The sequence below is a fragment of the Simochromis diagramma genome, unplaced genomic scaffold (assembly GCF_900408965.1).
Source record: "Simochromis diagramma unplaced genomic scaffold, fSimDia1.1 OVJJ01000440.1, whole genome shotgun sequence".
NCBI classification, from domain to species: domain Eukaryota; kingdom Metazoa; phylum Chordata; class Actinopteri; order Cichliformes; family Cichlidae; genus Simochromis; species Simochromis diagramma.
This window is the reverse complement of record NW_024387264.1, coordinates 151705-179582: the sequence shown is the minus strand read 5'-3', so window position 1 is coordinate 179582 and position 27878 is coordinate 151705. Positions and strand designations below refer to the sequence as shown.

Genomic DNA, 27878 nt, shown 5'->3' with positions numbered 1-27878 from the left:
TGTTTGCTCATAGCTCAGATGAGCTCCCAGGGAACCCTGGCTGCTGGTGAATACACAAAGGCTGCGGTGAGCACAACTGTGTGGGACTTGTTCTCAGTTTGTTTACATGTGCTTTGTGTTCTTTTCAGCTTACAGCTGTTTTGTGTTTCACAGGTGCAAATGGCAGAGGAGCACTCGGACTCTGTGATGGGGTTTATCTGTGGCTCCAAGCTCACAGAGGGGCCAGAGTTCATCCACATGACCCCCGGGGTGCAGATGCAGGCTGGAGGTAAATCTGACTGCTTTTGTTGAATTTTTTCCACTTTTATTCATAAATTCACACTAGAAGAACTACAAAGTGAGGTGTGCACACAGTGTTGATATGAACTCCACCCTACTGAAGATACATGGATACACAGTGCATGCTTTTAGTGATACATCCTTTGTTGTTGTAACTCGTGGAGCCCCGTCCTACACAGTCTGTACACCTGAAGGTGAAGCCTGCACCGTGTCTGATCAGGAGATTCAGAGATTTGTGTGAAGTCGCTCTCTGTTTTTGCAAAGTTCAGGTCAAACTGCACCTCAGACAACCTTGAAGTCTGCTTTTTGCCATGACTCATTTCTAACACATGGTGGTGCTGTAGTACATCAAACAAGCTACAGCTATAGCTACTCTCCCAAAGTCTGCAGCAGTCTCCCCCTTTAACCCCATTTCCCTTCTCTCGGTCTCCTTCCCCTCCTTCCAGAGCAGCATCTGAATGTTTTTCTATGAGTCTGTTGTGCTCAGTGCTGCTGCAGACACCAACAGACTCAATAAACTGATCCACAAGGCCAGTAATGTTGTGGGGATGGAGCTGGACTGTTAGGGTGGTGTCTGAGAGGCGGATGTTGTCCAAGATAAAGACAATCATGGATAACACCTCCCACCCACTCCATGACATGCTGGCTAGCCACAGGAGCACGCTCAGTGAGAGACTGAGATTACCCATAATGCACCACTGAACGACACAGGAAATCATTCCAGCCTGTGACCATCTCCCTGTACAACTCCTCCATCAAACACACTGTAAACACTGTGCTTACACCCTTTTTACACAAAAAATAAATAAAATGACAACGTTCACAGGTTAGAGTTCAAACATATATATTCATATATATATTCCACCTCTGTAATATTCTTTGTCAATATTCTTGATATTTATTTTTAATCACCTCTGTAAATATTTTATATTTATAATTCAAAGATTTGTATATATTACTGCTATTTCTTCCATTTGTAAACTCTGTAACATATTGTATATTTAAATAGTTTAATCTGTTACAGTTACTGTCTTGGAGCAGCTGTAACTCATAATCTCCTCAGCGATTAATAAAGTCTTCTGATTGTGAAATAATTCTGACTCGAGATTCAAAGTGCAGTTGTAACAGGACCTGTGCAGGTACTGGTTTAACAAAATGATTTCCCACTCTGGAGAACCGATGTGACTGTTCTCCTCAGTGGTAAAGCAGGTGTCTCTGTCTCAGGTGGTCCCCGTCCCGTCCAGGTGATCATCACAGAATCAGGAAGCCAACCAGACTCCCTATTCAGTGGAACGCCCACTCGTCTGCACACATCACCCAGTACATCCTTAAATGGAGAGCGGATAGGGTTTGTTTTTTTAGATTTGTTTCCTCTTCCTCCATGATTGGGCTAAACTTAATGTCTTTTTTTCATTTGTAATAATTTCAGCCTGTAAACTGTCCCTCAGTCAATTATCTCACAGCCCGAGGAGAGAGGTGGCCTTGCCATCTAAACTCCCACACCATCTCTGGTATGAATTTTGACTTCATCACTACTTATGGATCGTGTAAGTTAAGAGAGGCTGGCTGAGTCACCTCAGTGCTGCATCACTGATGGTTTTGAATGCATGTATGAGACTGTCCTGAGTAACTAATCTCTGACTTTCTCTGTGACCGATATGACCTCCAGCAGCCTTGGACACAGTTTCAGGTTTCAGAGTGGAGTACGGGCTCATTGAGCAGGGACACGGCACTGGATAGCCTGTTGTTCTTGGCAGGGGCAGATTCAGACATTTACAAGTTCAGTTCAAAAATGTTGTGTGTTGAAATCTTGCCTGATTACAACTTCTCCTGCTCATCACAGATTTGTTGCACATCTACCTCTGTGAACGTTAGTGAGCTTCTCCCTGGTACACTGTTAATGTCTGCGAGGTTACTGAGGGAGGCGAGGACAACCTCATTCTTACTACTTGACAAACAACAGGTGCGAACACTCGTACTTTATGTTCTGACTCCATTTCTGGTTTTATTTCTCGTCATCTTAATTTTAAAAATAAGTGCAGCCAGACTGAAATACAGTTTGTGTCATGCATCAACGTTTGTTTCATAGAAGCTGATGATCCCAAGGAGCATGAAGTGGAGGAAGTGGGAGATGCATCCATCATGATCAGCTGGGAAAAACCACTGGCTCCTGTCACTGGTAAGCTACGCTAACATCTTCAGTCGCTGGCTACTGAACTCATCGGCCAGCACACGGGTGACTGTGTGGTCGTCCTCTGTGAAGGTGATGTGGTCTACACTCCATCAGTAGAAGGTGAAATCACAGAGCTGAATCTCCCTGATACGGCGACGTCTGTCACTCTGAGTGACCTTTGACCAAGGAAACCTGTAAACCATCAAAACGAATGAACCTGCTTCAGCTGCTGCTCCACCACAGCCTCCACTGATGGATGTGTCAGCTCACCTGTACTGTAGTCGTGGGGAGAATGATGGAGAGGTGAAGCTGAGAACCAGATCATAAAGTCCTCTGTGTGCCCAGCCCACCTGTCTGACCATCTTCATCAGCTGCTACATGTTGCTTCCATCTCTCTCCTCCCTGGATGTGTCTTCTCTCTTTCATTCTTTTCCTGTGGGATCGTTGCCCACTCTCTCCCTGACTTTCAGGCTGACTTTTCCACATGTTCAGTGTTTCACAATAAAAGCCTGGTTAAAGCCTTGATTCTACTTTGCTGTGGACACGGCTGAGGAGTCCTTCCTGTTAGAAGAAGCAGCATGTTTGTGATAGGACACATGAAGCTAACACAGCACATCTGTGTGAGTCTGCAGCATGTTGACACACATCTTGTACAGATCTGAGAGCAGCACAAACAAACTCCATCAAAGTGATTTGTGCTGTTGCAGAGCTGTGTGACTGCATTTGTCTTCATCATGGACACATTTCTACAAATGAGACTAAACATGTGACCCTCTGCACATCCATGGGCTCAGGGGCAACAGTGCACCCATTGGCTGGATGCAGCTTGTATTGTGGCTCCTCCCCCTTAGCTTCAGGTCAGTTTAGCTGTGTTTCATCCAAATCCCAGAATTCCTGAGGAGCAGGAATATGTGGGGCTGGGCTCTGAACACTCAGGGTGAGGACTGAGTGAAGAGCTACAGGACAAAGTTTCAGCGCTCACAGCTTTGAGACGTCCAATCAGCAACTGGTCCTGATAACATCTCCCCTCTCCTTCCACATACATGAAGACTGCTAGAAGCAGCTATCAGCCACATCAGGCTCACATCATGCTTGCTATTAAACATGCTGCAGTCTGCAGTAAACTCCCTGCCACAAAGCTTTGAATCTCCTCCAAATGCACCTGTAACAAGGTCACCTGCAGAAATAACTGTGTCCACGGGCAGAGTCACCAACACTCTGCACCAGAGCTAAACCTGCTTTGGAGCTAAGAAGCTGCTGTCAGGGTTTCCTGCAGAGCTTCAAATGTGGAGACTGAAAGCTGTGGACGGTTTTTTCTCCTCCATCAACAGCATTTAAGAGTGTAAGAATGGTTATCTGTGTGAGAGGTACTGTGAATGTTTTCTGTGAATGAAGATCAGTGTAGTCCATCCATCCACTTAAAGGCTGAGATCCAAAGTGTAATGGCATCAATACATTCTAATGGTTACTGTCATTACTCAGACTGCTGGGTGAGCTCCATTGACTCAGAGCAGAAAGACAGAGAGAGAGAGTGCAACAACAGACAGCATCCGTGGCTTTGAGCATGAAAACAAAGCAGGTAGAAAATATTCAGCTGTAACTCTGATCTCTAGTTTTTCTGCTTTCAACACAAAATGTTATTTGTTGGCTTGCTTGACTCCATCCTCTGACCTGCACACTGCACAGGCAGGAACTCTTTTCTTAACAATCCTCACTACAAATAGATTTTTTTTCTCTGTTTTTGTTCCCACCGAGCTTCTGGTGTAAGTATGTCATGAACACAGGATGGAGAAAGAGGAGCAGCAGAGTGTAGAGCAGAACAAAGGTCTGAATAAAGATAAAGAGAGTTTCTTCAATATCTGAACTATCACGTGTCTCCTCATGGTTTATGATACAAATGTGGTCATTCTCATTAGACAAATTCATCATAAATGCAGACAAAGGCCTCAGCATGTCTGTATGTGACAGCCCTGATCCCTCACAGGCTGAGTGTGAACACACTCACACTGGAACTGAGCCAGAAGAGCTTTCTCATGAAAACTGGGCGACTTTCATTTCCTCGTCACATTTATGCAATAATGTTGCTCAACTGATCAGATTAAAGGTGGCTGTTTTTTAAAAGTAACATTATTTAACACTAAGAAACGTAAAGCTTTTAGTCCACCATCGTTTTTCTTTTTTGCATTACAAGATTTAAAAAATATCTTTTGTTAATTTTTCCAAATCAAACTTTATCTGCCAATAAGGAAACACAAACAGGCCTTAAGTAAAGATCTCTCATTAACTACACAACACATTTTTTCAGGGACAACATTTTAAAAGGTGTCTAGTTTTTTTTTATTTAATTTTTGCATACATTTACTCCCAAATATAAGTTTCTCTATAACAAATATGCCAATAATTTAGAGTCTTTAAAAGGGGGAAACTGATTTAGTCAGATTTGTCACAAACAGCTGCTCAAACCATCACAACCTGAGGACGTAAATTACTACATAACGTTTGTTTGTCCAGAGATTTTTAGACCAGCGGACCCATTGGTGGGCTCGGGTCCAGCCAGCCTGACATCACATCAGTCTCACTCTCACTCTCTGACTCTGAAGTTTGGAGTTAAGAAATGTCTGCTGTCAGTGTCCCACTCGGCTCAACTTTGCTGTTTTTCAGCGTCTTCGTGGTCGTCTCCGCAGGTGAGATTTACTGTTAGATGATGCCCTTCTGAGAAAACGATAAGTAAAGTAGACGAAGACGAAACGAGGCTGAGTTAACATCTGTAATCCAGCTGTGACAGAGACTAAGAAGTGTAATGTGTGTGTCAGTGTGATGTGTTGTAGTGTCAGGAGTCAGGATGCAGCTACAAAGCTGTTTGTTCAGTGTACACAAACAGCTGTAGCTCCATAAAGGCAGCATGCAGAGACTCAGTGTCTTATAATGAGAGGCTGCTTTCTCTCACACATGTTCACGTTTCACGAGCACGTGTTGTTGTTCTGTGGAAGCAGAAGTTGGCTAGGTTCACAGTTCACAATGTTATGCCCTTCCCTTGAGGGAAATGTATTCCGGGCTGTGGGGAGGATGTGCAGGACGCCCCCTCACTGTGTGTGTGTGTGTGTGTGTGTGTGTGTGTGTGCGTGTGTGTGTCTGTGTGTGTGTGTGTGTGTGAGAGAGAGAGAGAGAGAGGAAGGGAGTGGGGGAAAGGGATTACGAGTAGCTACCGAAGAAAAACGGCATAACAGGAAACACAAACACCGCAGTTTTACATGTGCACTTCTTTGGGGGGGAATTTGATGTCCATACAGACAATGTTGACTTGTAAATGATTAATTAACAATTTTGTGCTTAAAGTGCTTTGAAATTCTTTGGCAATATTGTAGACAATATTAAACTTAATCATGATATCGGCCTCCTCTGTAGTGATGGGATTTCCAACTCTTTTTAGAGAACCGGCTCTTTCGGCTCGACTCACTAAAAAGAGCCGACTCTTCCGACTCCCAACCGTCTATTCAGTTGGTTTTGTTGCTTTAATTAATTAATTATTAACAACAATATAAAATTATGCACAAAAGGAATTACTAATGTAAAAAAAAACGTGGTTTTATTTATATATGTTTATGTATAAATATAGACAAAGCACGTGCAAACTCCAAAACACATTTCTAGCGTCAACTGAACTTCCAAAAACAGAGCTACCCAGATCACTTAAATTACACAATTGAAAGCATATGTGTGTTGTTTGTGTATTTATACACAAGCACTCATATAAATTTTCAGCTTTTTCCTTTTAAACAAGTTTAAAGTGAAACAATACAAAACACTGCAAACCACAACACAATTAAATATGAAGTTAAAATATGAAAACAAAAAGAAGATGCATATTCTCTGTCATATGGGCCTGCATGAATAAACTTTCTGAATCCATAAGCACAAGGCTCGCGTGCAGAGTGAAGTGGAAAAAAGTGCGAGAGAGAGGGTGAGAGAAAAAAAAAAAAAAAAAAAACCCGGCTCGCGTTGTTCACTTCAAAGATCCGGCTCTAAGAGCTGTTTCGTTCGTAACTGAAACATCACTACTCCTCTGACGACCTGTTTGCTGTTGCATGCTGCCGAAAGGCAATGGGGAGAGGGGCAGTGCATTTATCACGGCTTATTGTGTGTTTTCTGGATACACTGTGCTTTTTCTAGCGTTCAGAGGTTAATGGCTCTGTGTCAGAGCACTGGCTATGAATTTCAGACGGACCAGGCCTTAACCAAAAAGTTATCAATAGTTCTTTTCATCTTGTCTTATTACCCACAGCTACATCCACTTCTGTCAGGCCTAGGCTACTCACTTGGACTGGGTATCATCACTGATTTCTATAATCCATTAGATTCTGATTCACAAGGTTTTGATTCGATTCATTTTTGCCTCAGACAGTCAGAAATATTAGAATTCTGATCATTTATCAGTACTGATATATGTGAGACTTCATCAGAATTGTGAACATCACAGCAGATGCCTTTGTGTCAAAGTAACTGAGAATAAAACACAGAAAAACATGAATGAGGTTTTTCTGGCCTGGCTTTTTATAGCAGATAACCTTAAAAATAAAAGACAGCGGCCAAGAGCGGTGTACACAACAGTAGACTGGTGGGTAATAAGCCAATGAATAATGCAGAAAATCAGAGATTTGAGACGGGAAACTGTCCTTGTCACTTGACAACGCGCTCCTTACTATGGATCGGGGCCGTGGATCTGGTGAGGTAACAATGAGCTAGCTAGTTAAAAGTTAGCGTAAGTTACCATGGTGATACACTCATATTAGATGCGAACCACTTTCTTAGCACTGAAAACCCAATGTTGACAATGAACCCAAATGCTGCTTTATAGTACAGGACACTGATGGATGTTGAGATGTTAAAATTACTTAAAGTAAACAACATATTTAAAGTAATGCTGCTCATAATTGTATGTTGACCTTTAACCTCTCTGCTCTGTGTTGTTTTTTCTTTCAGTCCAGATAAACATCACAATCGAGTCTGGACAGGACGTCACTCTGCCATGTCGAGTTACGAATAACATCACAGCTGTAGAGTGGAGCAGAGCTGGCCTGGGACAAAAAAATGTCTTTTTGTACCAAGATGGGCGTTTTGTTCCAAACAACCAGCATCCATCATATAAGAACCGAGTGGCTCTGCGGGACAGACAGATGAAGGGTGGAGACGTGTCTTTGATCCTGAAGAACGTGACCACTGCTGACTCTGGAACATACAAGTGTCGTGTCTTTTTGAGAGAAACAGGCTCATGGAAGTTCACCATCATCAACCTGAGAGTTGATCCTCCAGGTGAGTGAGTAGAGTTGAGTGTGTGTGTGATCACAGGTGAAGCTGCTTCCTGGTTGTTGATGTTTGTTTGCTGTATGGATGAGCTGGTGGATGTCAAAGGTTGACAGCACATGATTTTGTTCTATGGAAGCTAACAGGTTGTAGTTTCTGACACTTTGCGAATATAGCATGAGGCAAAAATTTACCCAGAGATGGTCCTTAGTGACCTGCGCCCTGTTCTAGGAAGTGATAGCAACATCCAGGGTATGCTGAGTTTATTCAAACTGACATTGGACGTGAGGATAATCAGTCAAGGGATAAAAAGACATTGATTAAATACTGACTCTGTGCTGTTTAAGATTAAATACAAAACCTGCATTCAAACTTTGTCTTTGTCAAAATTTAATGTGAGCTCGACAAGCAAAGTGCAGGTACTTTGTTTTCGATCAGATATTAACACTTTTAGAACCACTACAACTGTTGTAAAATGTCTTTGCTTCTAACGGAATATAAAAATAGAAAATCACAGGATAAAGTTGAATCTAAAATTTGACATTATTTATTACTGATGCTCATCAGGGAAACAAAGACATTAGACCCAATTACAAACAAAACAAAATTAGACCCTCCCATTTTTGCACGGAGAGGACTGAGGGATCATCCAGGAGTAGTTATGCTATTTATTTTCTGGAGAACTGAATGGTCCATAGATGTTTCAAACCTGATGATCTCTAATCTGGATCTTAATCTGATCCAAAGCAGGTTATGTTCACAGCATAAGTTAAGTTAGCTAGTTAAACGTTAGCACTAGTTACCATGGCAGTGCACTGTTGTAAGAGGCAAACCACCTTCTGTCATGGTCCCGAGTCTGAGGACTCTTTATATTATTCTATGTTCTTGTTTATTCTGTTATGTCTTGTGTGTAGGTGTGCTGTGTGTTAGAGTTTTGTTTTATACCTGCCTGTGTTCCCTCTGTCTGTCCATGGTGTCACTGTGTCTGCTCGTGAGTCTGTTCAGTTCAGTGTTTTGTCTGGTCCCCTGTCTGTTAGTTTCCTGTTTTATTCTGAAAGTCCTCGTCTTATGCGAGTGTGTTCAGATTACGTTCCCCTGCCTCGTCAGCTGTGATTTCTCCCAGCTGTGTCCCCTCCTGTCTCCCATCCCTTTATCACTGCTGTGTGTATTTACAGTGTGTGTCTGCCTGTGCTCGTCGCCACGTCGTCTGTGTTACTCCGTGTTAATCAGTGTTTCTCTGCGTCTCTGTGCCCAGGCTTCTTCATCTGCCATCTCTGTGTATGTCCCACTGTACTTATGTTTTCACGTTTGTTTGTTAGTTTTTTCCCAGTTTAGGTTTATGTTCAGTTCTGCCCTCACCTTGGTTATTGTTCACTGTAAATAAAACTCACTCGCACCTCCGCCACTGTCTGCTATTTGTATCCTCCTTCTCACTTCTGACAAACATTGGACCCAACCCCTACGTTGCCTCCTGAGGATGCACCCATGTCCCATTTTCAGGCTGTGTCCAGCCGGTACCGCATGGCATAGGGCTCAACCACCAGACATTCACCCCCGGGCCTGGCTCTGGTGCAGAGCGCTATCCCAAGCAGGGGAACCCTTGGGGGGAACCTTCTAAAAGGTGTCCTATAAATGTCTCTTATTCTGGTTCCTCACTGAGGACCAATTTCCCATAGGAGACCCCATCATGGAGCGAAATGTCCAAGACAACATAGCCCCTGGGATCCCAGGGACACACAGTCTCCTTTACCACCATAAGGTGGCAATTCACAGAGGAGAAATAAACAACAATTAAACAAAAGGTCAATAATTCTGCTCATAATTGTACGATGACCGTTAACCTCCCCGCCCTGTGTTATTCCTCTTCTAGTCCAGATAAACATCATAGCTGTGTCTGGACAGGACGTCACTCTGCCCTGTCGAGTTACAAATAACATCACAGCTGTAGAGTGGAGCAGAGCTGGCCTGGAACCGAAAAACGTCTTTTTGTACCAGGATGGCCGGTTTGTTCCAAACAACCAGCATCCATCATATAAGAACCGAGTGGCTCTCAGAGGGATGAAGGATGGAGACGCGTCTTTGATCGTGAAGAAAGTGACCACTGCTGACTCTGGAACATACAAGTGTCGCGTTAAAATAGCAGAAACAGGCTCATGGAAATACGTCACCATCAATCTGAATGTTTCTCCAGGTGAGTGAGTAACTCTGATTTTTCTGTAAATCTGGCATGGAGTTTGTGTTTCATTCATTGGTTTAGTAAGGTACAGCTTTCTGTATTCTCCCAGCAGATAATCTATTCCACACTGAAAACATGCTGTAAAAAAAACGTTGCCTACGCTCACGCACACACCACAAACCACTGAGCTTTCATCACATATGAGTTAATGCAATTCCTGCAACACTTCCATTTCCATTTTTTCATTTGCAAATAAAGATTGAATATTAAAACTGAATTCAAACACAGGCCTGTTCTGTATGCATGCAATGGCTTGAACAAGTATACACACACACACACACACACATATATATATGTATCTATCGATAGATAGATATACACCCCACTTTGCAGTTATTTATTTGTAAAAACATTTTGAGTCATGTATGATTTTCGCTCCACTTCTCATGTGTACACCACTTTGTGTTGGTCTTTCACGTGGAATTCCAATAAGATTGAGTCATGTTTGTGGCTGTAATGTGACAAAATGTGGGAAAGTTGTACATATATATATATTATTTGCTTCTGATGCTTATTAGGGAAACACAAAGACTTTAGAGGCTACTGAAAACATTAGCCTCTCCCTGCAGAGAGGTGAAGTAAAGGCCTCTGGTGGATGTCTGGGTTCGACAGACATCCACCAGCTGTTGTCTTTGTGGCGGGAAGTCTCGAGTTGTAGAGCAGAATGCACAGACTTACAGTGTGTTATAATGAGAGGACTGCTTTATGCTCAATTATTATTAGCACGTTTTTGTTCTGTGGAACCTGATTGATGTTTCAATCTGGATCTAGTCAGGTTCAGGAGCAGATCAGATCAGGGGCAGGTTCAAAGCATAATTTAAGTTAGCTACTTAAGATAGCGAAAGTTACCATGGCAATGCACTGGATGTTATAAGATGCGAACCACCTTCCTAGAACAGAAAACCCAGTGTTAACCCTCAACCCAAAGCTGCTTTATAGTACAGGCCTCTGCTGGACTTTAAGACATTAACACGGGGACTAAACATGTCAAAGAAAATAAAGAACATTTTTAAAGTAAATAATGCTTCTTATAATTGCATGTTGACCTTTAACCTCTCTGCTCTGTGTTGTTTTCTCTTTAAGACCAGATGAACATCACAGCCGAGTCTGGACAGGACGTCACTCTGACATGTCAAATTACAAATAAGATCTCAGCTGTACTGTGGAGCAGAGCAGGCCTGGAACCGAAAAATGTCTTTTTGTACCAGGATGGGCGTTTTGTTCCAAACAACCAGCATCCATCATATAAGAACCGAGTGGCTCTGCGGGACAGACAGATGAAGGGTGGAGACGTGTCTTTGATCCTGAAGAACGTGACCACTGCTGACTCTGGAACATACAAGTGTCGTGTCTTTTTGAGAGAAACAGGCTCATGGAAGTTCACCATCATCAACCTGAGAGTTGATCCTCCAGGTGAGTGAGTAGAGTTGAGTGTGTGTGTGATCACAGGTGAAGCTGCTTCCTGGTTGTTGATGTTTGTTTGCTGTATGGATGAGCTGGTGGATGTCAAAGGTTGACAGCACATGATTTTGTTCTATGGAAGCTAACAGGTTGTAGTTTCTGACACTTTGCGAATATAGCATGAGGCAAAAATTTACCCAGAGATGGTCCTTAGTGACCTGCGCCCTGTTCTAGGAAGTGATAGCAACATCCAGGGTATGCTGAGTTTATTCAAACTGACATTGGACGTGAGGATAATCAGTCAAGGGATAAAAAGACATTGATTAAATACTGACTCTGTGCTGTTTAAGATTAAATACAAAACCTGCATTCAAACTTTGTCTTTGTCAAAATTTAATGTGAGCTCGACAAGCAAAGTGCAGGTACTTTGTTTTCGATCAGATATTAACACTTTTAGAACCACTACAACTGTTGTAAAATGTCTTTGCTTCTAACGGAATATAAAAATAGAAAATCACAGGATAAAGTTGAATCTAAAATTTGACATTATTTATTACTGATGCTCATCAGGGAAACAAAGACATTAGACCCAATTACAAACAAAACAAAATTAGACCCTCCCATTTTTGCACGGAGAGGACTGAGGGATCATCCAGGAGTAGTTATGACTATTTATTTTCTGGAGAGCTGAATGGTCCATAGATGTTTCAAACCTGATGATCTCTAATCTGGATCTTAATCTGATCCAAAGCAGGTTATGTTCACAGCATAAGTTAAGTTAGCTAGTTAAACGTTAGCACTAGTTACCATGGCAGTGCACTGTTGTAAGAGGCAAACCACCTTCTGTCATGGTCCCGAGTCTGAGGACTCTTTATATTATTCTATGTTCTTGTTTATTCTGTTATGTCTTGTGTGTAGGTGTGCTGTGTGTTAGAGTTTTGTTTTATACCTGCCTGTGTTCCCTCTGTCTGTCCATGGTGTCACTGTGTCTGCTCGTGAGTCTGTTCAGTTCAGTGTTTTGTCTGGTCCCCTGTCTGTTAGTTTCCTGTTTTATTCTGAAAGTCCTCGTCTTATGCGAGTGTGTTCAGATTACGTTCCCCTGCCTCGTCAGCTGTGATTTCTCCCAGCTGTGTCCCCTCCTGTCTCCCATCCCTTTATCACTGCTGTGTGTATTTACAGTGTGTGTCTGCCTGTGCTCGTCGCCACGTCGTCTGTGTTACTCCGTGTTAATCAGTGTTTCTCTGCGTCTCTGTGCCCAGGCTTCTTCATCTGCCATCTCTGTGTATGTCCCACTGTACTTATGTTTTCACGTTTGTTTGTTAGTTTTTTCCCAGTTTAGGTTTATGTTCAGTTCTGCCCTCACCTTGGTTATTGTTCACTGTAAATAAAACTCACTCGCACCTCCGCCACTGTCTGCTATTTGTATCCTCCTTCTCACTTCTGACAAACATTGGACCCAACCCCTACGTTGCCTCCTGAGGATGCACCCATGTCCCATTTTCAGGCTGTGTCCAGCCGGTACCGCATGGCATAGGGCTCAACCACCAGACATTCACCCCCGGGCCTGGCTCTGGTGCAGAGCGCTATCCCAAGCAGGGGAACCCTTGGGGGGAACCTTCTAAAAGGTGTCCTATAAATGTCTCTTATTCTGGTTCCTCACTGAGGACCAATTTCCCATAGGAGACCCCATCATGGAGCGAAATGTCCAAGACAACATAGCCCCTGGGATCCCAGGGACACACAGTCTCCTTTACCACCATAAGGTGGCAATTCACAGAGGAGAAATAAACAACAATTAAACAAAAGGTCAATAATTCTGCTCATAATTGTACGATGACCGTTAACCTCCCCGCCCTGTGTTATTCCTCTTCTAGTCCAGATAAACATCATAGCTGTGTCTGGACAGGACGTCACTCTGCCCTGTCGAGTTACAAATAACATCACAGCTGTAGAGTGGAGCAGAGCTGGCCTGGAACCGAAAAACGTCTTTTTGTACCAGGATGGCCGGTTTGTTCCAAACAACCAGCATCCATCATATAAGAACCGAGTGGCTCTCAGAGGGATGAAGGATGGAGACGCGTCTTTGATCGTGAAGAAAGTGACCACTGCTGACTCTGGAACATACAAGTGTCGCGTTAAAATAGCAGAAACAGGCTCATGGAAATACGTCACCATCAATCTGAATGTTTCTCCAGGTGAGTGAGTAACTCTGATTTTTCTGTAAATCTGGCATGGAGTTTGTGTTTCATTCATTGGTTTAGTAAGGTACAGCTTTCTGTATTCTCCCAGCAGATAATCTATTCCACACTGAAAACATGCTGTAAAAAAAACGTTGCCTACGCTCACGCACACACCACAAACCACTGAGCTTTCATCACATATGAGTTAATGCAATTCCTGCAACACTTCCATTTCCATTTTTTCATTTGCAAATAAAGATTGAATATTAAAACTGAATTCAAACACAGGCCTGTTCTGTATGCATGCAATGGCTTGAACAAGTATACACACACACACACACACACATATATATATGTATCTATCGATAGATAGATATACACCCCACTTTGCAGTTATTTATTTGTAAAAACATTTTGAGTCATGTATGATTTTCGCTCCACTTCTCATGTGTACACCACTTTGTGTTGGTCTTTCACGTGGAATTCCAATAAGATTGAGTCATGTTTGTGGCTGTAATGTGACAAAATGTGGGAAAGTTGTACATATATATATATTATTTGCTTCTGATGCTTATTAGGGAAACACAAAGACTTTAGAGGCTACTGAAAACATTAGCCTCTCCCTGCAGAGAGGTGAAGTAAAGGCCTCTGGTGGATGTCTGGGTTCGACAGACATCCACCAGCTGTTGTCTTTGTGGCGGGAAGTCTCGAGTTGTAGAGCAGAATGCACAGACTTACAGTGTGTTATAATGAGAGGACTGCTTTATGCTCAATTATTATTAGCACGTTTTTGTTCTGTGGAACCTGATTGATGTTTCAATCTGGATCTAGTCAGGTTCAGGAGCAGATCAGATCAGGGGCAGGTTCAAAGCATAATTTAAGTTAGCTACTTAAGATAGCGAAAGTTACCATGGCAATGCACTGGATGTTATAAGATGCGAACCACCTTCCTAGAACAGAAAACCCAGTGTTAACCCTCAACCCAAAGCTGCTTTATAGTACAGGCCTCTGCTGGACTTTAAGACATTAACACGGGGACTAAACATGTCAAAGAAAATAAAGAACATTTTTAAAGTAAATAATGCTTCTTATAATTGCATGTTGACCTTTAACCTCTCTGCTCTGTGTTGTTTTCTCTTTAAGACCAGATGAACATCACAGCCGAGTCTGGACAGGACGTCACTCTGACATGTCAAATTACAAATAAGATCTCAGCTGTACTGTGGAGCAGAGCAGGCCTGGAACCGAAAAATGTCTTTTTGTACCAGGATGGGCGTTTTGTTCCAAACAACCAGCATCCATCATATAAGAACCGAGTGGCTCTGCGGGACAGACAGATGAAGGGTGGAGACGCGTCTTTGATTGTGAAGAAAGTGACCACTGCTGACTCGGGAACATACAAGTGTCTTTTTGAAATAGCAGAAACACGTTCATGGAAAAACATCACCATCACTCTCAGTGTTCCTCTAGGTAAGTGAGTAAGGTAACTGTAAACTTCTGTAAATCATTCAGAAAACTTCATTCAGCAGTCCCAGCAGAGAATCTCACTGAAAACATGCTGATAAAAATCAGCCAGGGTTTCAGGTGAGCTCAAATCTAACCCCACCCTGTCATGTGATTTCCTGAGGTCAGATGTGAGTGAGCATTAAGGCATCACATGATAGGGTGGGGTTAGGTTGAGCTCACCCGAAACCTTGGCTGATGAACCTGTTTTCACACCTTGGCTCATGTGATTACATAGAGGATCATTAGGTGGTCCACTTTCCCTCTTGTGTGACTCTCTCACAGGATTTAAATCTGGGACTCTCCACCATTTGACTCTAGAGCTAAAGAATCTTCTTGGATGAGAGGTGAAACGTCTTCAAGCAACTTAAAGAAGTCCAGATGCTTTTCTTTCTGAGCTCTGTAGACATCCAAGGTCCAAAACAAAATGCAGCAGGGACCTGTTTTCAGAGTCCAAATTGCACTGGACTGCCTGATGACTAGACGTTGACAAGCTGTCTACAGAGCTCAGAAAGAAAAGCATCTGCAGTAGGCGCACCTCGCCAACGGAGGGCGCCCTTACTCCAAGCAAATGGGCGATAGAAAACCGATCAGTGCCTATGCCATCCCCAAAATCCGCCGGCATGATGTCAGGGCAGCATGAGTCCAGCATGAGCCCGAGCAACTTTTTTTTGCCGCCCCCACCACTATGCCGCCCTGGGCAACCGCCCATGTCGCCTGTATCAAAAACTGCTACTGGGTCCAGTGGATAGCCAACAATGCAGAGACAGTATATCCCATCCTTCTTACATACCATTATGTTGGGCGAGGCCCAGTTGCTGTGGATTTCTGAGGTCCGCTGGCTGTTGTGTTTAGCATGAGGCTACACTGATGATCTGGTGGATGCTAGCAGGTTTACACGAATGAAAGAAAAAATGGCAAAAAACCTCAATCCATCTCCTTCTGTTTAACTAAGCCACGGTTATTGGGCCTGGACTGTATCACAGATACTGAGTTAGTAGCAGGTGAAGCCTGGACAGGATGCCGGTCTGTTACAGGGCTAATACAGAAAGAGTAGATCATGGATTTGAACCAAGGACTTTTCCGAGAGGCAAAAGTGATAACTACCATACCACCACAAGGCCCTAAAACTCAGATGCAAAAGTAAATAAACAACTAACATCTCTCTGCTCTGTTTTGTTTTCTCTTTCAGAACACAAAATCCTCCCAGCTGAGTCTGGACAGAAAGTCACTCTGACATGTCGAGCTCCAAACAACAGTAAACGTGTAAAATGGAGCAGGGCTGACCTTAGAGATAAATATGTCCTTTTGTACCAGGATGGGCATTTAAATCCAGACAACCAGCATCCATCTTTTAAGAGCCGTCTGACTTTGCAGGACAGACAGATGAAGAATGGAGACGTGTCTTTGATTCTGAAGGATGCGAACATGGCTGATAGTGGAACATACATGTGCCGTGTCTTCATGGAGGAAACGCGCTCGTGGAAATTGCTCATTAACAACTATCTGATTGTTGTTCCTCCAGGTGAGTGAGTAGAGTTGAGTGTGTGTGATCAGAGGTGAAGCTGCTTCCTGCTTGTTGATGTTTGTTTGTTGTATGGATGAGCTGGTGGATGTCAGAGGTAGACAGATGTTTCTCCAGCTGTTGTCTTTGTGGCTGGTAGTCTAGAGTTGTAGAGCAGCATTGTTTGGTTAGAGCAGAAACAAAGACATTTATGAATCTGTCTCTTCTTCTCTTGCTCTCTAACTCGTCTGTAAACATGTGTGGGGAAACTCAATGTTAAAGCCTACAGCTGGAGGGGGAGGGGAGGGGTGAAGCTGGTGGTTGTGAGTCTGTGAAAGTGAATCCTGCCGGTGCCATAGCTGCTGAAAACGTACTTAGTGCAGACACAAAACGTCCATCAGCTTCAAAGTGTGTCAGAAAAATGTCCACATGGTGACTGATGGATGAGAGAGGTCCCATTGTTGTTGTTGTGCACAAATCATTGAACAACACAAACACTTAGAGCTGCTTTCAGTGCTGCCTGTTTTGTTACTGCACACATTTCTGATGGTCCTACAGTCCAACGTAGCAAAGGTCTCCCTGAAGCCTCTTCTTAGAGTAATTTTAATATTGATTATGTTTGTGCATATGAAGGTGACACATATCTGTGGGGCCTTAACATCTGTAATCCAGCTGTGACAGAGACAAAGAAGTGTAATGTGTTGTAGTTTCAGGAGTCAGTATGCAGCTACAAAGCTTTTTGTTACACCCCAAATAGTTGATTCTGTTCATCTGGATGTTGTCAGTGGAGAAACATTTCGTCACTCATCCAAGTGTCTCGGCTGAGTGACGAAATCTCTGGTAACCAACATCCAGATGAACAGAATCAACTTTTGGGGACTTAGTCACCTGGATGACTGAGCATGCCTCAAGAGTTTTTGTGAAACATAGACTTCAGGAAGAAAAATGTATTAGAGAGATATTAGGAAAAAAAGTGCTACAATACTATAATACTATACTAGTTGGTTAGCAGACAGTCAAACACACAAAGGCAATAATTACTTCTTTTCATACATGTGTATAAAGTGCACTCACGGTTTGAACTATTTGCCCATTTCTTGTCCCGCTCTCTGCTGCCAGATCACCCAGGCCATCACCATGTCTTATAATGAGAGCCACACATTATGTTCACTTACTATCAGCACATGTTGTTGTTCTGTGGAAGCTAACATCTTGTAGTTTCTGACACTTTGCATGTTTAGCATGAGGCTAAAATTCCCCCTCAGTGGGTCACTGGTGACCTGCTGGATGTTCAGAGGTTCATTAAATCCAACATGACTAAAAACTCAAATGTGAAAGGAAATAAACAAAATATTTAAAGTCAATCATTCTGATCATAATTGTACTTTGACCTTTAACCTCTCTGCTCTGTGTTGTTTCCTCTTTCAGGTCAGAAAATGAACATCAAAGCTGAGTCTGGACAAAATGTCACTCTGCCATGTCAAAGTTCAAACAACAACAACTCCATCACAGGTGTAAAATGGATGGAATCTCGTCTGGAAGGTGAACATGTTCTTTCGTACCAGAATGGGAATTTTGAACAAGACAACCAGGATCGGTCTTTTCAGAACCGGGTGGATCTCCTGGACATACAGATGACGGATGGAAACATGTCTATGATTGTGAACGATCTGACGCCTGCTGACAGTGGAACATACATGTGTGGTGTCTTTATGGAAGAAACACGCTCATGGAAATATATCAGCTACGTACGTCTGAGAGTTACTGATCGTTCAGGTGAGTGAGTAGAGTTGAGTGTGTGTGTGATCAGAGGTGAAGCTGCTTCCTGGTTGTTGATGTTTGTTTGTTGTATGGATGAGCTGGTGGATGTCAGAGGTAGACAGATGTTTCTCCAGCTGTTGTCTTTGTGGCTGGTAGTCTAGAGTTGTAGAGCAGCATTGTTTGGTTAGAGCAGAAACAAAGACATTTATGAATCCGTCTCTGTCTCCTAACCCTAGGGGAAATTTAAATGGTATTTTCCCCCATAAATATAAATCCTCTTATCAGCTCTGGCAGTATTGAAATACTTCAAATGCAGAGTGTCCAAATTGTCATTCTTTATTCACCCTTTATTCTTTTTTTAACCTAATCTACTTGACAAAGAAAGAGATTCTGTTCTTCACTCGTCGCCTACCTGACACCTCACAGCTGTTTCTCACCTGCAGGTCCGACAGGAGGATCTGTTGCACTGATCATCGGTGTTTCTGCTGTTGTTTTAGTTGTTGGATTTTTGATCTACAAAAGAAAACGACGCCATTCTAACACTCATAATCATCCAGAGGATGAACAGCCTCTTTCCCCCCAAGAGCTGGTCTGTGACTGAAATCATGAGGAGTCAGGACTCTCCTGAACACCCAGCAGGCGACTGTAGACGTCTAACATGTCTGATGATTAATGTTCAGACTCCGGCTGTTAGGGTTGAAAAAATATAAATTGTTTATAAAAGAATTCAATAAAGCTGTTTTATTATTTGAATATATACACAATGCAAATGTGCTCATAAACTAGTTGGCACTCTGTGTTTTGAGGATCATGAGCTTCTTCCAGTGCTAAGACTGGGCTGAAGTACTGAAGAGTGGACGCAGAGCGCTTGAGAGTCTTTTGCAGTCTATTGCATGCTCACACATACACTGATAATAGTTTTCTATCAGTCTCTGGTTAAAGAATAAAGATGTCCTGAACTGAGCCTTAGAATAAGCTGAAGGATAACATTAGATAATCAAGGCTATGCAGGGTGTGTTTTTGTGTTCATATGTTTCTAGACAGACTGGGGTTCGGCCTCGTGTACTTGTAATTTCACCTGCCAAAGGCAATTAAAGCTTTTTAGATGACAGATATTTCTCCCGAATTCCTTCTGAAAAATTTGAAGTCAAACTGTGTTACAAACACATGAATTTCTGAGCTCTAATCTCAGAGTCAGTGAGTGTTTTTGTGTTGGAGCTTCAGCTTCAGCTGTTTGTAAGAACTTGTGGACCAAACAAACTGATCCTCATGCAGAGATCAGCTTTTTTAGTAAACAAACAAAACGGCTCCCACTGCTGTGCGTCTCACTCTATACAAGTCACCAATCCTGGATCCAACATAACAGCCGCAGACCATCACCTGGTTGATGCCACACACTGTGGAAACAGCTGTTCATCTACTCAACGGCGTACAAAGATCCTGCATGAACCAAAGATTTACAATTTTGATTCATCAGTCCAAAGACCTTCTTTCAGTCTTCAGTAGTCTAATGGTGGTGTTTCATGGCCCAGGCAATCCAGTGTCTTATTCTAATATGTGGCTTTCCTGCTGCAACTCATCCTGTCAATCCTGCAGCTCAAAGTCTTCCCTTCAAAGTTGAAACTGAGGCTTGCTATGACCGTGATTAATCTGTGCTCTTCTTGGCAATTTCTCTGCATGAACATACTCTACAAGTGTTATGATGGTCTGTCTCTCTTCCATTGTTAATTGCCCTTTTCTCACCATTTCTATAGCAGCACACTTTCTGCAGTACTGTTCACCGATGCTCATGGGTGTGGTACCACAGTGTGTTCCAGCACTTTTATGCAGACAGAGGGTTGGAAGAAATCCAGAAAAGTTGAAACACCTGTAGGAGTTAGTAGCACCAGTTCTCACGGCTTGATCGACCTCCATTACAGCAGAACAGCTTTAAATTTTAACCCATTTTTTGTTCCCTGAAAAAGGCCCTTTTGTATAATTCTGAAAGGTACATTATTTTTCAGTTTTGGGTAACCTTACCTTTTTTGTTGTGGAAGTTCAATACTCACCTTTGTACCATTTCAAGCTAGTCATTGGACTTGAACTGCAATAAGTAAATAAATAAGTGGAAATCAATCGATGTTTCTAAAACTTTTGCCCGGTGGTGTAGTTGATGTGTAGATATTTCTCTCTGATCCTGAACTGTGAAGTTTGCCACTTTCCTTAATTTAACTCGTGCTGCAAGGAGTAAATAATGTAAAGTTCCTCACCTACACCCTGTGTCATCTTCAACTTCACCTTGTTAATAAATATTTACACACAATTAATACTGGATTGTGTTACTGCAATCTAAGGGACAGTTAACATCCAGAGATTTACGTGCAAGAGAAAGTTTCATGTGCTATGTGACGGTGCACGAGGAGTAGATGTGGTTTCTGAAAAAGCATCAGTACAAGATAAATACAGTTAATATTACTTGTCTCAAATCTTTTTATCGAGTTTCATCACTCTAATTGTGTAAGCATGCACAAAATGCACGGTGCATTTAAAGATTAAAAACAATTCTTAACTGCAACACAAGATGGCAGTCCAACACAAAGAATAACAGTATCTTCATTCAGGCTGTCAGACCCCTCTGTACAGTTCTGTGTCTCAGAGTGCACCAGTGACAACAGCACTTTTATCATCACAGAGCAGGAAAGCTTTCAGGAGACTGAACGCTATAGGCAGCAGGACCAGATGCAATCGGGTCGGGTCCTGAGAGCCTGCTTTGACCAGCTAGCACCGGGAGATCTTCAACCTCTCCTTGGCCCAAGCAGTGGTTCCCACGTGCTTCAAAGAGTCCATCATCGTCCCTGTCCCAAAGAAGCAACAGTCCGCTTGACACAATGATTCCCGCGGTGCCCAGTAGCACCAATGGTGATGAAGTGTTTAGAGAGACTGGTAAGAGATAATGTCACTCCTTCACTTCCTGTCACCATTGACTCACTTCAGTTTGCATACCAGACTAATCGTTCCACAGACGACGCCATATCTCACCTGCTCCACACATTGAGTGGCTCACCCCGAGCCACCGAGACACTGGCAGAGGGGATCAAGAGTGACATACCTCTGCTGACTACAGGTATTTTCAACACCTCTCGGTGGTGGAACACATGGAGAAAGAGGAGCAGCAGATTCAGTGTAAAACCTCGGCGTGACGCTCGTGTCGCTGGATGATCCCCTCCACAGCAGAACAAAGGTCCAAATAACCAAATAAAGAGAATGAGAGTTTCTCCTCACGTGTCTCCTCATGGTTTATGATACAAATCTGCTAATTCTCATTAGACATATAAATCAGAAAAGCAAACTTAACGGCCTCAACATGTCTGTCATCAGTCTCTGTGTGACAGCAGGCCTGATCCCTCACAGTGAAACCATCTCTCACCCTGGAGTTAAAGGAGCTTTCTCATGAATACTGGGCGACTTTCCAGCCAGCTCTTTAATTTCATCATCACATTTATGCCATAATTTAGCTCAACCGATCAGATTAAAAGTGTGTTGTTTTTTTTAAATAACAGTAATTTTGTAATACTGAAACTTTTAGTCCACCATCATGTTTTGACTTACAAGAGTTTTAAATCAATTCTTTTTTTAAATTTTCTATATCATATCAAATCAAAGTATATCAAACTTTAACAGAACAAACAGATCAGCCAAAGTCCATTTAAGGACAGATCTCTCTCAGCAACCACACTTACCTTTTTTTCAGTTTCAGGGACAAAATTTTAAAATGTTGGCGGATTTTTTTAATTTAATTTTCTCAAACATTTACTCTCAAATATTTATGTTTCTTTCTAACAGGGATGCCAGGAGTTTGTGAGTCTTTGGGAGGGAAAAACAGGATTTATTCAGATTCATTTTCAGCCCTAAAACTAAGTCCTGCATACAAACTATCACATATGAAACCCGAGTAAGTAAATTAGTACGTACGGTTTATGTGCTAAGAGCCTTTCAGACCAGCGGTGCGCAGTCTAACGTCTCTCTCTCTCTGACTCTGAAGGGTGGAGTTAAGAAATGTCTGCTGTCAGTGTCTCGCTCGGCTCAACTTTGCTGTTTTTCAGCGTCTTCGTGTTCGTCTCTGCAGGTGAGATTTACTGTTAGAAACTAACATAATGCCTTTCTGAGAAAACGAGGAGTAAAGTAGACTGTCTGTGTGTGGAGGAGACACAAGGCTGGGTGGAGTTTGTGTGGAGTTAACATCTGTAATCCAGATGTGACAGAGACAAAGAAGTGTAACGTGTGTCAGGAGTCAGTATGCAGCTACAAAGCTTTGTTTTCAGTGTATACAAACAGCTGTAACTCCATAAAGGCAGCATGCAGAGACTCACAGTGTCTTATAATGAGAGGCTGCTTTCTCTCACACATTATGTTCACTTATTATCAGCACATGTTGTTGTTCTGTGGAAGCTAACATCTTGTAGTTTCTGACACTTTGCATGTTTAGCATGAGGCTAAAATGACCTTCACCTTGTTCTGGGAAGTGATATCAACAACATGTCTGCCCCATCTATTTACTCTGATAATGGAAATCAGGATAATCAGTCAGGTAATGAAAAAATGGTGATTGATTCTGTTCTGTTTAAGACTAAATACAAAAACAGGATTTAAACTTAGTCTATGTACAAATTTAACATAAGCTCCACAAGTGAAGTGCAGGCATCTTGTTTTCAACCAGATATTAACTCTTATAAAACATTATTGGTTCATAGATTTATTTTATACATCAAGATCTCTAATCTGGATTTAATCTGATCTGGAGCAGGTTCACAGCATAAGTTACCATGGCAATGCACTGTTATAAGACGTGAACCAACTTCCTAGCACAGAAAACCTCGAACCCAAAGCTGCTTTATAGTACAGGCCTCTGCTGGGCTTTAAGACAATAACATTCATTAAATCCATCCAAATGTTAAAAGACATAAACAAATATTTAAAGTAAATAATTCTGCTTATAATTGTATGTTGACCTTTAACCTCTCTGCTCTGTGTTGTTTCCTCTTTCAGTCCAGATAAACATCACAGCCGAGTCTGGACAGGACGTTGCGCTTCCATGTCGAGTTACCAATAAGATCACAGCTGTAGAGTGGAGCAGAGCTGGCCTGGGACAGAAAAATGTCTTTTTGTACCAGGATGGGCGTTTTGTTCCAAACAACCAGCATCCATCATATAAGAACCGAGTGGCTCTCAGAGGGATGAAGGATGGAGACGCGTCTTTGATTGTGAAGAAAGCGACCACTGCTGACTCTGGAACATACAAGTGTCTTTTTAAAATAGCAGAAACACATTCATGGAAAAACATCACCATCAATCTGAGAATTCCTCCAGGTGAGTGAGTAACTCTGATTTTTCTGTAAATCATTTAGAAAACTTCATTCAGTGGTTTTTAGTAAGGTACAGCTTCCTCTATCCCCCAGCAGAGAATCTATATCTCACTGAAAACATGCTGGAAAGTGAAAATGTTACACTTCATTTAAACTTTCCTATTTTGGTCACCTAACAGTGGTCGGGGGACACACAAACATTGTAAGTGCTTTACAGTGGGAAAGATGTAATAATGGTAATCACTGTATAGTGGCCGGGAATAACACTCACTGATTCGTCTGTGAAGGTTCTCAGTCATCCAGGTCATCGTAGTCTAAGGAACTTAAACAACTTAAACAAGTCCCGACGCTTTTCTTTCCAAGCTCCTTAGACCACTCACTAATTCCTAGCTTTCAGGAGGAAAGAAATACAAACCAAAGATTGAATGTAAGCACTGCCCTTTTCCCTAAAACATTAGAACTTTTAAATTAACATTTAATTTCCCTAAAACATTTAACACTGAGTAGTTGTGCCTGCTGGTCCACATGGTGTAGCTTGCCCACTGCAGCCCCACCATTCTCAGGGTCTAGATGCAAAGGAGATCATGGGACAAGCACAACTGGAACAGGATCAGGTGCAACTGGGACAGATGGTTGAGAAAACCTGGGGTCATCACCACATGCAGTGGAGAACAGGCTGTGTAGACCCAGATGGCGGTCGGCTGAATCTTCCTCAAAGGCTTCCTCTGTTGATCTCCAGTGTTGAGCTTGGTCCAGGACCAACATGTTGTTCGGCCCTGGTGTGTTTTAGTATGAATTACATACAGTATCTCTGTTTTTTTGGCCCAGACATGACACCTCACACCTGTTTCTCACCTGCAGATCGATCAGGACCGGGTGGAACTGGATCTATTGGAGTGATAGTTGGCCTGATAGTTGCAGGTGTGGCTGCTGCTGCTGGTTTATCGTTCTGCAGAAAACAAAAGCCACAGAGTCCGGATTCCTTCCAGCCTCCTGATGATCAGGACTAGACTGTCTGCTAAACTCTAAACGGAGTCTTCAGCTGGTGCTCTAAACTCTCAGTGCTGACACCAAACATGATGAAATACAGATAATCAATGTCATGCTGGGCATCATCATCACATTGACAGCAGAACAGCGACTCAGATGATATAAACAGACAAAGTTTAAGTTTATACTTTTGTTTCCTTTGATAATAGTTAATCATGCTTAACTCTTATCATGTATACTCAAGATTAAATCTGATCAATATGATGATGAATGAGAAAACATCCTAACATCACCAGTCATCCTGTTGAACCTCAGCTCTGTATTTCAATATTATATTAAACAACACTTCCTGACTTTTCTACTCTGTGTGTCCTGTTGAATGTTTTTGGGCTAACTGTGGCTCAGAGGTTGAGCTGGTTGAAAGGTTGGTGGTTTCACCCCTGAGTGTTCCAGTCTGCACTCTGAGAAGTCTTTGGGAAAGATACAAACTTAAGGATGCTTAAGGCGTGTGCTGCTGAACTTGGGGAGCCGCTACAACGAGTCTTCAACCTCAGTCTGCGACTGGGGAGAGTGCCTGCCCTATGGAAGACATCCTGCATCGTCCCGGTCCCTAAAAGGAACCGGCCCAATGAGCTGAATGACTTCCGACCGGTGGCACTGACGTCACATCTTATGAAGACTCTAGAGCGGCTCTTCCTCAACTTCCTCCGACCACAGGTACAACATGCCCAGGACCCGCTACAGTTTGCATACAAGGCGGGTGTCGGAGTGGAGGATGCCATCCTGTACCTCCTACACAGAGCCCACTCACACCTGGATGGGGGAAAAGGCACGGTCAGGATCCTGTTTCTTGACTTTTCCAGTGCCTTTAATACCATCCGGCCCTGTATGCTTCAGGAAAAACTGAACAGGATGGAGGTGGACCCCTGCCTGGTGGCTTGGATCTCCGACTACCTCACCGACAGACCACAGTACGTCAGGCTGAAGGACATCACGTCTGACACTGTGGTCAGCAGCACAGGAGCACCACAGGGAACTGTGCTGTCCCCTCTTCTCTTCACCCTGTACACCTCTGACTTCTGCTACAACTCTGAATTATGCCATATTCAGAAGTTTGCAGATGACACGGCCATCGTGGGGTGTATCTGGGATGATCAGGAAGAGGAGTACAGAAGTCTGGTGAGGAACTTTGTCGCATGGAGTCACACAAACCACCTGCAACTCAACACCTCAAAGACTAAGGAACTGGTTGTGGACTTCGGGAGGTCCAGAGAAGGTCCACTGCCGGTTCAGATAGAGGGGGAGGAGGTGGAGGTGGTCAACAAGTACAAGTACCTCGGGCTGTGGGTGGACAATAAACTGGACTGGTCATGCAACACAGAGCACCTGTATAAAAAAGCCCAAAGCCGACTGTACTTCCTCAGGAGGCTGAGGTCTTTTAACATCTGCAGGAAGCTCCTGAGGATGTTTTACCAGTCGGTGGTTGCTGGAGTACTTTTCTATGCTGTGGTGTGCTGGGGGAGCAGCACAGCAAAGAGGGACTCATCCAGGCTGGAGAAACTGATCAGGAAGGCTAGCTCTGTGGTCGGCATGAAGCTGGACACTCTGGTGACAGTGGCAGAGAAAAGGACATTAAAGAAACTGCTGGACATTATGAACAATGCTGGGCATCCTCTGCACACGGCCATAAACAATCAGAAGAGTCTGTTCAGTGACAGGTTGCTTCTCCCCAAGACAAGAACTAACAGACTTAAAAACTCCTTTGTCCCACACGCCATCAAACTGTTTAACTCCTCTCTGGAGGGGAGAGGGAGGGGAAACAGGAAACAGGAGGACAAAGGAGGGGGGAACAACTAAGCTGTAGTGCCTCTTCACCTCACTGTACAATACCTTGTGCAATACTTTTTGTAAATAGTCAACAGTGCAATAGACTCAATACTTGAAATGTGCAATTCACTTGTATTTTTATTTTTTATTCCTATTTATTCTATTTATCCCCTTTGTATATTTTATTTATATTTGTCTCTGTATTTATATATGTGTGTGTGTGTGTATATATATATATATATATACATAACAATTCTGTAACTGTAACTTCGGTCGTTGCTGTGCTTTTTTTGGAAGTCGAATTTCCCAGAGGAACCCACCCGAGGGATTAATAAAGTTCTATGTTATCTTATCTTATCTTATCTTAAACATCGAGCTACACAGAAAACACTTGGGTGTGGAAATGGGTGAATGAGTCTCACTATATAAGAACCAGCGAAATTAGATCTTTCATAATCATACAGTTTTATACTTTTGTAACTCAAAACAGATGATTTAGGACAGATAAAAAATACTGAATGTATTAATTGTTTTTTGTAGACAGTTACCTGCAGTGGGTTTCGATGGTAATGAATGGAGGTCAGCCGATTCAACAATGAGACACCCCTGATGTGTTTTAGTATGAATCACATACAGTGTCTGTGTTTTTTGGCCCACACAGGGCTCATCTGTGTTTCCTTCGTGTGGAGTGACTTCAACGCCACGTCTGTGCCACAAAACATTTGGCCGTGTTGTAACTGAGCTGTAAAGATCCAAACCAGCCCTGCAACACATTTTTTCAGTAAATGCAACTTGTAGTAAACTGCAAGCTGCCAATTATAGCAAATTGTTTTTGTACAATTAAAAAATATTAAAGTAATGTAATTTATTACTGTTGTTTTGAGAAAAATAGGAGATGTGGACAAAGATTCTAGCTATGTCCCAAAACTCAGAGGACGCAGCCTTCTCAGTCTACAGTGTCCATGTCCTCCGAAGACCGAGAAGGCCAGAAGTGCAAGGCTGCAAACTGGGACTGTCTAGCCTTCAGATTTGTGTCACCAGCTGGAACAAAGGAACAAACCGGAGGAAGAGAGCTAATCTTAAGACTGATCCCATCAGCAGCATGTACCTGAGTGTTGATACTCCAGGTGGGTGACTAGAGTTCAGTGTGCGTTCAAAGGTGAAGCTCTTCCTTTGCTTTTGGGGTGTGTTTGTTTATGGATAACTGAGACATGAACTAAAGAGTTAGATTAATGTCTCAGTGAGCTGTGTTGAGCCTAAACTCAGAGTTTTCTCTTTGTGAAAGTGTCGATCATTTTACCTGGTTAAATCACCAATTTATTTTTAACTTCACAGGAATTTCTGTGTATTAATTTAGTGATCTATAAAATGTAAAAATATT

General features: G+C 42.6%; 2 protein-coding genes across 10 annotated transcripts; both read left to right on the top strand.

The window, feature by feature from the left end:
• Positions 1 to 1832: 1832 nt before the first annotated feature.
• Positions 1833 to 27878, top strand: LOC120715418 (obscurin-like). Of its 7 annotated transcripts, XM_040002415.1 has the most exons (12): positions 1833 to 2242; positions 2369 to 2458; positions 3935 to 4031; positions 4964 to 5136; positions 7433 to 7762; positions 9624 to 9944; positions 11073 to 11402; positions 13265 to 13585; positions 14714 to 15040; positions 16266 to 16598; positions 18006 to 18353; positions 18782 to 20453. In XM_040002415.1, exons 4-12 carry the CDS (start codon positions 5067 to 5069, stop codon positions 18937 to 18939), a joined length of 2538 nt encoding a protein of 845 aa, XP_039858349.1. In that variant the 5' UTR covers positions 1833 to 2242; positions 2369 to 2458; positions 3935 to 4031; positions 4964 to 5066; the 3' UTR covers positions 18940 to 20453. The 7 variants fall into 7 exon arrangements, with proteins under 7 accessions (XP_039858349.1, XP_039858350.1, XP_039858354.1 ...); XM_040002416.1 differs by lacking the exon at positions 3935 to 4031; XM_040002420.1 differs by lacking the exons at positions 1833 to 2242; positions 2369 to 2458; positions 3935 to 4031 and having other exon boundaries at positions 7433 to 7594; positions 9786 to 9944.
• On the top strand, positions 22312 to 25032 carry LOC120715419 (butyrophilin subfamily 1 member A1-like). 3 transcript variants are annotated; one of them, XM_040002425.1, is made up of 4 exons: positions 22318 to 22443; positions 22804 to 22905; positions 23364 to 23684; positions 24542 to 25032. In XM_040002425.1, the coding sequence occupies exons 2-4, from the start codon at positions 22854 to 22856 to the stop codon at positions 24688 to 24690; spliced, it is 522 nt and encodes a 173-aa protein (XP_039858359.1). In that variant the 5' UTR covers positions 22318 to 22443; positions 22804 to 22853; the 3' UTR covers positions 24691 to 25032. The 3 variants fall into 3 exon arrangements, with proteins under 3 accessions (XP_039858357.1, XP_039858359.1, XP_039858358.1); XM_040002423.1 differs by lacking the exon at positions 22804 to 22905 and having other exon boundaries at positions 22312 to 22443; XM_040002424.1 differs by lacking the exon at positions 22318 to 22443 and having other exon boundaries at positions 22482 to 22905.